The sequence below is a fragment of the Vigna umbellata genome, chromosome 2, assembly GCF_029865625.1.
Source record: "Vigna umbellata cultivar VRB3 chromosome 2, Vumbellata_1.0, whole genome shotgun sequence".
Classification (NCBI taxonomy): domain Eukaryota; kingdom Viridiplantae; phylum Streptophyta; class Magnoliopsida; order Fabales; family Fabaceae; genus Vigna; species Vigna umbellata.
Window position 1 is genome coordinate 51,466,607 of NC_142166.1, and position 11,193 is coordinate 51,477,799.

An 11,193-nucleotide genomic window follows, 5' to 3' on the forward strand; every position below is an offset into this window, starting at 1 on the left:
GATTTTTAACTATTAAATTTCAAATAAAAAATTCAATGTGTATATTTTTATATAACATAATTGTATTTGGAGTTTTATCCATCACTTTTTAACTTTAATAAATATTTCGAATGGTAAAAGAAAAAAAAGTATTTAATTGTATTTAACTTTAATTTTTAAGTGATAAAAGATTATTAAATATGATGAGAATAATATAATTACGTATAGTTTAAAAAAAAAAAGGAATTCCAGACTGGGATAGTGACCAATTACAAATTAGGTTTTTTAAGTCCTCCAAACAAATAAATATCGGAAAACTCATTTTAAAACGAATGATATATACCAAATTTTTACTAGGTACAAAAAAAACACGGCTACAAATTAACACGAACCAAAATGTAACGGACTTGTGAAGAAGAAGCAAGAGGGGGAGTGCATAAGTAGGAGGGGAGTGTAAATAGCTGCTCTCTAATCTCTATTGGAATAGACTAGGCCCAGACACAAAAATGAGCTAAGATGGGCCGTTTCTTCCAAACCTCCATGATTTCTTCCAAATACTTTGTAAACTTTAAAATTTCAATTTTATCTTTCTTTTTTTTCTATTTGTAATTCTGAAATACTTGAAAATATTTTAGAATGTATAATTGGGAACGTAAAATTTGTGTTTTCAATTGTACAATTCAAAATAAAAAATGAAAAAAATGTTAGATTTTTCAATCTAAAATATAAAATAAAAAATACATTTTGAATTTTATAATTTAAAATAAAAAATAAAGGTAAAAATGAGAAAGAAGTGGGTGCATGTAGAGGAAGAAGGGAACGTCGGTGGAAATAGAGAAAGAAGTTTCGTTGGAGATGGAAGATGAGAGTACCAATGGAAGTGGAGGAAGAAGAAGGTCGGAACCCTGGTGGAGGTGGAGAAGAAAAGAATGAGAAGAAGATAAGGACAAAATCGTCTTTCTACGTATGGAGGTAGAAGGAGAAAGTATGGAGGTGCATAAAGAAGCGTCCGCTGATATGAACTTAAGAATAAGAAGGCCACGTTTGATTTTTTATTTTTTTTTGGTTTTATTATGACAGGGCTGTCGATAAATAAATGGATATAGTTAAGGACACGTATCGGAGATAGAAAGACCACCAAAATCTATGGCATAGAAGGAAGCAGGTGGCCGAAGCCAAATCCAAGTCCTAACATCCACCTGAAATCTCGGTTTCCCACTTCATTCCTCCAACATATATGCGCAACGATCTCTTTAACTTCAGTGTGCAGTGTGCTGCAGTGTTTTACCTCCTTTCGTGGCATATATAGCCCCACACCGGTGAATCCAAAATCTAGAGCTACTTAGAAGATAGAATAAGAGCACCGAATCATTCCCAGTTACGATGGCCTTCGCCACCACCGCCTTGCTCTCTTCTAACTTCCTTGGAAGGAAGGTTGTGGTATCACCGCCAACCCCCAAAACAAGAAAACCATCCACTCCGTTACCGTTTGTTTTCAAGAGAACCATTTTTAACGCTCACAAACCCAATTCGGAAAAACTGAATTCCGCATCTTCACAAGCTGCTCTAGCGGCTCTTCTATTTTCCTCCGCCACTCTCTCCGCCACCCCACAGGCCGTAGCCGCTGATAACGTCACCCCTCCACCCGTGATCGAAGCGCAACAGAGCCAATTAAACCCCTCCAACGCAACCTCCTCACCTTTCTCTACGAACCTTCTCACAGCACCCAAACCCCAAGCCTCTTCGGACCTCCCCGAAGGCACCAATTGGCGCTACAGCGAGTTCTTGAACGCCGTTAAGAAGGGTAAAGTCGAGCGAGTCAGGTTCAGCAAAGACGGTTCCGCCCTCCAACTAACCGCCGTTGACGGCCGTCGAGCCTCCGTTATCGTCCCCAATGACCCCGACCTCATCGACATCCTCGCCATGAACGGCGTCGACATTTCCGTCGCCGAAGCCGAATCGCCTAACGGCTTGTTCAACATCATTGGCAATTTGCTCTTCCCCTTTTTAGCATTCGCCGGGTTATTCTTCCTCTTCCGCAGAGCCCAAGGCGGCCCCGGGGGCCCCGGTGGGCTTGGAGGGCCAATGGACTTCGGGCGGAATAAGTCCAAGTTCCAAGAAGTCCCCGAAACCGGGGTTACCTTCGGTGACGTGGCGGGCGCAGACCAAGCTAAGCTTGAGCTGCAAGAGGTTGTTGATTTTTTGAAGAACCCTGATAAGTACACTGCGCTGGGTGCGAAGATTCCGAAGGGGTGTCTTCTGGTGGGGCCACCGGGAACCGGGAAGACACTTCTAGCTAGGGCTGTGGCGGGGGAAGCGGGAGTGCCGTTTTTCTCGTGCGCGGCTTCGGAATTCGTGGAGCTGTTTGTGGGGGTTGGTGCGTCGAGGGTGAGGGATTTGTTTGAGAAGGCGAAGAATAAGGCGCCGTGCATTGTTTTCATTGATGAGATTGACGCCGTGGGTAGGCAGAGAGGGGCGGGGCTTGGAGGTGGCAACGATGAGAGGGAACAGACCATTAACCAGCTTCTGACGGAGATGGATGGGTTTTCTGGTAATTCTGGAGTTATTGTTTTGGCTGCAACTAACAGACCTGATGTTCTTGATTCTGCATTGTTAAGGCCTGGCCGGTTCGATAGGCAAGTTACTGTAGATAGACCTGATGTTGCTGGCAGAGTTAAGATCCTTCAGGTGAGTCGGTCTCATCCACGAACCCTTTCTCGAATATTGTTTTTTAATTAGATCAGTTCCTTGCTGTTTTTTACGCTCTCATTTAATTACAAGATGACAATGGCAATGCATTCTTTGACACACTTTTTAATATAATAGTAGAAAATGTGATTAATATAACCAACTATTATTAGAGAATGTGTTCAGCAGAGTGAGTTAGAAAATGTGTTGATATTTGTCTAATTGGGATTAGAGTTTCACTTTGATAACTTAGCGAACTTATTTTTAGTTGAGAGGAGTGGCAGCACCACATTGTCTTTACACACTGCTTTCAAGAGTTTCTATCCTTGTTTAAAATTTATAGGACAATTCAAAATTATGAGTAGAGGATCATTGACTAATGAATGAGACTCATACATTTCTGATTTCCATAAAGTTTTTGCTAATTATGGTATTAGAGAGTGCGGTGCCAACATTTCCAAATAAGCATTATTAATGTAAAATTTTAAATTTGATTGGAGGTGAAAAACCAAGAGCACCTCAGCATCTAAATTTTCTCTACTTTTAATTCGATTGGTGAATTTGGGAGTTTTTGGTAGGTCAACCTTTGTGTGCAATGCGTGTAGGTCGAATTTGTTAAGTACATTTCTGTATCTGAACTTCTGGATTGATCAACTCTTGTTCTCTGTTAGGTTCATTCAAGAGGAAAGGCGCTTGCAAAGGATGTTGACTTCGAAAAAATTGCAAGGAGAACACCGGGGTTCACTGGGGCTGATCTGCAGAATTTGATGAATGAAGCAGCTATTCTTGCTGCCAGGCGTGACCTCAAGGAAATCAGTAAAGATGAGATATCTGATGCACTTGAAAGGATCATAGCCGGACCTGAAAAGAAAAACGCCGTGGTCTCAGATGAGAAGAAGAAATTAGTAGCATATCACGGTGTGTATTTTTTGTATGTTAAATACTATAGTTTGGGAGGTGTTGGCTCGTTTTTTGGTGTTCAACCTTATCTTTTCCATGTTTATTTTCAGAGGCTGGCCATGCTTTGGTTGGTGCTTTAATGCCTGAATATGACCCCGTAGCCAAGATATCAATTATTCCTCGTGGCCAAGCTGGTGGCCTCACATTCTTTGCTCCCAGTGAAGAGAGGCTCGAGTCTGGATTGTACAGCAGAAGCTACTTGGAAAATCAGATGGCTGTTGCTCTGGGTGGAAGGTTAGTGCAACTTTCAGTTAATAGAAACATGCACTGTTACCTGTTGTCAATTGGCTTAATAGCCTACTTAGTGATCTGCATATAAACTGCTCTTTTTATTGGCTCCTATTATATATTTTTAATGGACTCTTGTGGATGTGAGATTCAGAGTTTTCATTTTTGAGTATTGTCTGACAAATTTCATATCTCTGGCCAAACAGGGTCGCTGAAGAGGTTATTTTTGGCCGGGAAAATGTCACCACCGGAGCATCAAACGACTTCATGCAAGTTTCTCGAGTGGCAAGGCAGATGGTTGAGAGATTTGGGTTCAGCAAAAAGATTGGACAAGTTGCTATTGGTGGTCCTGGAGGAAATCCATTCTTGGGTCAACAGGTAGGCCTTAAAGAAATAGTTTGATGCCTTAGACACAGTTACCGTGTTCTTGATTCTTGAACAACAACATATGCCTCACCTTTTCAAATGACTTTTAATGCAGATGTCAACGCAAAAGGATTACTCCATGGCAACTGCCGATGTAGTGGATGCGGAAGTAAGGGAACTGGTAGAGAGAGCATATTCTAGGGCAACAAATATCATCACAACTCACATTGACATCCTTCACAAGCTTGCTCAACTTCTCATAGAAAAAGAAACTGTTGATGGTGAAGAGTTCATGAGTCTATTCATTGACGGAAAGGCCGAATTATATGTTGCATAATCATACACGTAAGTCATAGGATCAATGTTTGTACTTTAAGATACGCTCAGACATGTACACTGTAAGAATGAATTAAATATTTTATCAAATTCAAGGAGGAAAAAAAATAGCACAACGGCTGACGCCGAAAAAGAAATACTGTTCAGTTCCTGTTTTAGGCCTTCTAATGAAGTCCATTTCAAACTTCAAAGCATACAATGGATTTTCTGCTTGGATAATAGAATCCTATGGCAAGTCACGACGATTTCTTTTGGCTTCCTTTGTTGGGTCCCTCTTGCAAAGAACTAAATACGTATATGAAGACGTGTTCAATGTAACATTTGAAACTTACACATAAAGAACTCGTGTGTTTACAAGTTAGTACCTCTTTACTCCCTTTGCCATCTTTCTCATTGGTCGTCCCAGACAGGAGGTCTTTCACACGATTAAACTCTCCTAGAGTGCACCCAACACTTACGAAGAAAAAATGTTCACTTGTCATTCTCATTATGCTTTTCATCAATGTGCTTGCGGATGATTGTGCTTTTATGCTTTTTATCAATGTAAATATTTACTTCCCGCAATCAAAACTATAGAGTGGAAGAGTGTGTGTGTGTGTGTTTAGATAGTTTTACACCAAATAGGATGGATTAATTAATTGTTTATGACCAAGTTTAAAGGATTTATATTCGAGTTGATTTAGTAAAAACTATTTTAACTCAAAATTCTGCTTGTGTTTGAACTATCTTTTTTAGATCGCACTTGATTTGATTTAAGCTTGTTTGAACTACTTCATTCAATTAACAATTGTGAAAATTATGCTTATTTAATATTTATTTTATGTAAAAAGGAATCTAAGAGAAATAAAGTTACATGAATTTAATATATATTGAGATGATTTAAGCATAAGAAAAGTTTAATTATGCATGTTTCGATTTTAACTTATTTATTTAACGACATCAAATTTAATTTAAGATCACTTCCTTCGCTCAAATCAAGTTCAACTTATCCATTATAAAATTAAGTTTTGAACTAAATTCGTGTTGTTTTTTTCATTGTTAGACCTCGATATAATGTTTAGAAACTTATGTACAAGTAAAAAGTATATTTAAACAATAAGATTTGTATTTACAAAAGCTAATAAGATGATAATAAAAAAAATCATATGAAAATCACCATGAACAAAATATAATCAACAATAAGGTATGGACTTTAAACTAGCCCCCTCCCAAATAAAACAAATAACATTTTATGTTTTTCTCACAATGATTTGAATTTGAGAAAATAAAAACAGTGATATACAACTTAATGAGTTGAACAATTTTACCGAATGATGCAACAAAATTTATCAATTTAGTAGAGATAGAAATTGCTAAAAATATTAATCTTATTTAGTTTGAGACAAAATTTCAATTTGAATCAAATGCCCCCAATTTAGTGTGAAATATGGAGGAATATTTACTTCACATTTTTAAATTTCCTAAATATTTAAATAAATTTTATAGCCAAAAAATATTAAAAACCTAATAAAGTAAAATAATTGTTTTCTTCATTTATTTATTTTTACATAATTTAACATTTTTAGTCTTTTTCATTCATTTAAAAGAGTTTAAATTTCAAAATAATATATTACTTTTATTTTAAGCTTCCCACTTTTACTTAATTTCTCTTGATAAAAAGAAGTAAATTTCACACGCGCAATGTGGCATCTCAGGTGAGGCGAAAGATGCTAAAACCCTAAGCAGAGTAAGCGGAAAGAACCGTGGGAACCCTTTTGCCTTCACCAAACGCAGTCTTTGTCTTCTTCCTTCACCAAAAATCGTTATCTTCCCCGCCACCGCGATTCCCATTCTTCACAGATATCAGAACTCAATGGAGCCACCTGCACAAAAGTGGCTCCTACCTAGGTCACGCATGCGCCAGAGAACCACTAAAATCCACTACACAGGTTCAAGCAGGTAGCCATAGCGGAATCCATGACACAGCACAATCTTCGTTTCCCACCTTGTTCATCCAGAAGCCCTTACAATCAATAAATCACGTTTATAATCGAACTGCGTCTTTATCTCAGCAGTATTTATTCTGCCATATTTCAGAATCCCCGTCACTCGCATTGATTGCGAACTTAGAAGTGTGGCGTCGTGGATAGAGAGATCCAAGGCCCAGGCTGGCCCAACGAAGAAAAAGCCCGAATCGCGTGCACGTTTGGCGAATTAGAACCGATGTTATCTACTTGGAACCCATGGGTTCGATCAGAATGGCCGAAGCCTGGTTCGTCAAGATCGCGTGCACCATTTTCGTTCGCTCTTCCTCGGTGGACCCTTTCCTGGGCTATTTAAGTAAGCACCTGACCCCTTCGCTCGTTTACGAGGTCGTGAATAAGCTGCACATTCCCAATTTGGGTTTTAAGTTCGTTGAATTCAGTAGACACGAGTTGCACATGAGTCACTCTTATTTGACGTATAATCTGCTCTTGAGGTCACTTTGTGGATCGAATCTTCACAGTGCCGCGAAATTGGTGTATGATTGGATGAGGTGTGACGGGCAGATTCCTGATAATTGGTTGCTAGGGTTTTTGGTTTCTTCGTACGCCGTTGTTGGTAGGTTAGATATTTCGAAGGAACTGCTTGCGGATGTTCAATGTAATTGTAATGTTGGAGTCAATGCTGCTGTGTACAATGACTTGTTCAACGTTATGATTAGGCAGAATAAGGCACTTGATGCGGTTTTTCTGTTTAGGGAGCTTATCAGGTTGCGGTATAAACCGGTAACCTACACAGTCAATATTTTAATGCGAGGGTTGTGCAGGGCCGGGGAAATTAGCGAGGCTTTTAAGCTTCTTGAGGATATAAGGAGTTTTGGTTGTTTGCCAGATTTAATTACCTATAATACTCTTATTCATGGTTTGTGTCGGATTAGTGAGGTGGATAGAGCTAGAAGTTTGCTAAAGGAAATTTGTTTGAATGGGGAGTTTGACCCTGATGTTGTTAGTTACACGACGATAATAGGGGGTTATTGCAAGTTGGGTATGATGGGGGAGGGGACTTTGCTTTTTGATGAAATGATTAGATCTGGAGCTGTGCCTAATACGTTTACCTTTAACGCTCTTATTGATGGATTTGGGAAGTTGGGTGACATGGCCTCTGCACAAGCCTTGTGTGGGAAAATGCTTCTTAATGGCTGTCCACCTGATGTTGCTACTTTCACTTCTCTAATCAATGGGTATTTTCGAGTTGGGAAGGTGCACCAAGCAATGGACATGTGGCATAAAATGAACGACAAAAATATTTGTGCGAGTTTATATACATACTCTGTTCTTGTCAGTGGCCTTTGCAATAATAACAGACTACACGAAGCTCGGGACATTTTGGGACTGTTGAATGGTAAGGACATTGTTCCACAGCCATTTATCTATAATCCTGTTATTGATGGATATTGTAAATCCGGCAATGTTGACGAGGCTAATAAAGTTGTAGCAGAAATGGAAATGAATAGATGCAAGCCGGATAAGTTAACATATACCATTCTTATTATTGGGCATTGTATGAAAGGGAGAATGCTTGAAGCAATTAGTATCTTTGATAAGATGTTGGCTGTTGGTTGTGCCCCGGATGAAATCGCTGTAAATAATTTAAGATCCTGTCTTTTGAAGGTTGGAATGGCCCGTGAAGCTGCCCGTGTTAAGGAGGTTATTGGTCAGAACCTGCCCTGCAGTACTATATCGTTGAAGAAATCTTATAACAAAAGCACACATGCAGATGTTCCTGTTGCTGTTATTGAAGTGCTATTGCAAACCAGTGGTTAGACAGGTCTTGGACCATATACCTTGAGTGCTGGGTGCACGTGTCTCCAGTGTGGATCAAAGTAATGCTATCATCAGAGGCAGAATGCCTCTTTTTTGTTCTGGGGATTGTATTTACATCGCATGGTAATTCTCTCCAAGTTTCAGCTGATTATTTTTGGACCCGGAGTTAGGTATACTCTAGTTAACTTTGAGTTGATTTTTCATTTTTCATGGTCTCAGCCAGTCTCAAGCTCAAGTAAAGCAGGTGGAGGCTTTTGTTAGGCCTTTGACAGCCGACATACAACTTTTCAAAATCCCAAACACGGATTTTTCATTGTCCTCTGGATTTTGAATTTTGTTCTTACATGAAATAGATTTTATCAAGTCTCTTCTTTTGTAAACTGTAGTGCTAGTTAATTTATTTTCTTGTTCATATGGAAGTGCATTTACTTGATAGTATATTGAATTCTACTTGAAAGAAATTGAATAAAATGAAATGTCAAGCCCTTTTTTCTTGTAAACTTTACAGTAAATATCCTATATTGTACAAAGATAGGAGATGTATTATCGAGGATTTGATGAGACAAAACCTTTGATAAGAGAAGTATTAAGGAAATTCTTGTCTTCTTAGGCTCAGAAATTGGTAACATGCAGGATAGAAAGTGGTTGTATAAAAAATTTTTTGAACATTGTTGTCATCCATGATTGTGTGTAAAGATTTTGGCCGAAATGCTAGGAATTCTGTAATACTACAGTTCATTTGCAAAAAACCTCCTGTGGTTCGAAACTCGATAACAATTCCTTGTTCCTAAGTAAATTTTGTGTATTGACTCCATACAGGCGGTTTTCTGCGCATGGATTAGTGGTTAAAATCACTCTGCAAGATCTGGTAAGCTTTGCCACTTGAGTTACTGAGTTTTGAGCCATATGGGAAGTTGGTTATCCGTTTGCATAGGACAAAGTATTTCATCATGGGGTTTCTCCGCAAGACGCTTTTATTGAGATATCTCAATTGGTACAAAGGGTGCTTGATGGGTTCTAGGTGATTTGAACTTGCCACTTTTGGCTCATTATTTTTGGACCGAATTAATGCATAGAAAATAGGTAAAAATTGAGCATGAAAACTTCAAAACATTAAAGTTGTATCTGAATTTCTTTTGTTTTTGGATCAATCTGAATTTTATTTTTAATATTTTGTGCTATTTTATCTCTTAGAAATTAAATGAATATGAATAAATTCTGAATTTTGGTGCAGGCTTATGTTCTAGGATACCTACCAAACCAATGAGAAATGGTTTGCTCACAAATGTAGACTTCTATTTGATGAAGAGGTAACTTATCTTTCGTTTATACACGAATCCATCAATTGCATGTTGGCTGTGGTGCATTAACTATAAGTCGGTGCTGTTAATATTAGATAGATGATTAGAGTTAATGAATATGATGTGATGTGAGAAGCATGGGTAACCGATTAATGTGTATCTTTCACCATAGCTATCTCTAGATTATCAATACATCAATACCTATTCTTCAATACTTCTCACGTAAACTGAATTAGATTGTCTTATGTAAAGGATAGGACGTGTAACAAGATAAAAGTGATGAGATGTATTATAGTACCTTATTCTTTAAGACCAATATTGCTGTGTTATTCGAGTTAGGAATATAAAAAATCGCGCTTAATATATTATTTTTAAATTCACTTTCGTTTCTCCCAGCGTTGATTTTATTCCACTGTTGTTTTTTTCACTCTATTTCTCTGTAAACTATTTGGGTGGTTTTTTTTAGTGTTGTATATATTTCTTCATGAACATGTCGATTAACGATGAAGAAGTACAATAATAAGGTGTACGAGTTAGAATCGTTAAGAAAATAAAGAGATTTTCTAAATCAATGATACCGAAAGGGCAAAAATGAGTCATTGGGTCCCAAAGAACGGCTATGCCTTATAGCCCCTTCAGAGAAAACGGCACTGAAATCGTTACTTGTGCAGAGAGAGAGGCAAGGGGTTGGAATTTTTGTGCAAGGTTCAACTATAGGCTATAGCCCCATCACTTGGATGGGGAGATGAAGACAACCCCGCCAGCTACTTGCATGAGGCATTTACAAAATCTTGTGCAGAGGTAGAGAAGGAACTAACATACAAGAATGACCTTAAGTACAGGTGTGTCTGTGATGTATTAGTGGATAGCACATCAAAGATATTAACCATTCTATATGTATTAATGGATATTGATTTTGATGGGGAAAATATATTTTTTTAGTCTTTTTATTGTATATTTATTTTGTTTTGTTTTATTAGCAAAAATAATATATATTATTAGATAGACTCTAGTAAATACAGGTCCAACATGAAGGTTTTAGAGCCTCTCCATTTCGACGTGTTTAATGATAAACATAGGTTTTTTCCTGGTTCTGACGTTGGAGATGAATGCAGTGGGAGTTGTACCATACCTGAGACATCGGTTTTGGTAGAAAGCAACTGTTGCATTCCAGTGTGTATGGATCTAAAGCGCAGGGTCCAGGTGCCAGAAAATAAAATCACTCAAGGATCAGTGGAATCAAATCTACTGGGGTAAACAAATGCTAAAAAGTAAAAAATGACAGTAAGTGTTATGTATCAGTGAAAGCTATAGAAAAAGGAACAACTAAAGGAAGATTCTTGAAATGGAGATACGTACTTGTCTTTGGGTTACCAAGCATCAATGCAAACTAGAGGCCCAAAATGCATTGTAACCCGCACCTGTCAAATCTAACAAACCACACGAACTTCCCCACCGTAAGAACATAATCTATTTGACATTTTCTCCAAAACGAAATATAAATAAAATGCAACAATACGTTGTTTAAACCCCTTGTAATACAGGCCTTC

The 11,193-nt window shown here is 38.1% G+C and overlaps 2 protein-coding genes across 12 annotated transcripts; both read left to right on the forward strand.

Annotated features, from left to right (window-relative positions):
• The first annotated feature begins 1,167 nt into the window (after positions 1–1,167).
• Positions 1,168–4,694, forward strand: VAR1 (FtsH extracellular protease family). The gene is made up of 5 exons (XM_047293505.2): positions 1,168–2,667; positions 3,339–3,585; positions 3,678–3,861; positions 4,062–4,233; positions 4,337–4,694. The coding sequence occupies exons 1-5, from the start codon at positions 1,363–1,365 to the stop codon at positions 4,556–4,558; spliced, it is 2,130 nt and encodes a 709-aa protein (XP_047149461.2). The 5' UTR covers positions 1,168–1,362; the 3' UTR covers positions 4,559–4,694.
• A 1,541-nt stretch (positions 4,695–6,235) lies between these two features.
• LOC124821599 (uncharacterized) lies at positions 6,236–10,598 on the forward strand. Of its 11 annotated transcripts, XM_088107420.1 has the most exons (4): positions 6,236–8,465; positions 9,162–9,210; positions 9,577–9,652; positions 10,315–10,598. In XM_088107420.1, the coding sequence occupies exon 1, from the start codon at positions 6,780–6,782 to the stop codon at positions 8,340–8,342; it is 1,563 nt and encodes a 520-aa protein (XP_087963546.1). In that variant the 5' UTR covers positions 6,236–6,779; the 3' UTR covers positions 8,343–8,465; positions 9,162–9,210; positions 9,577–9,652; positions 10,315–10,598. The 11 variants fall into 11 exon arrangements, with proteins under 11 accessions (XP_087963546.1, XP_087963539.1, XP_087963540.1 ...); XM_088107413.1 differs by having other exon boundaries at positions 6,236–9,425; XM_088107414.1 differs by having other exon boundaries at positions 6,236–9,363.
• The last annotated feature ends 595 nt before the right edge of the window (positions 10,599–11,193 follow it).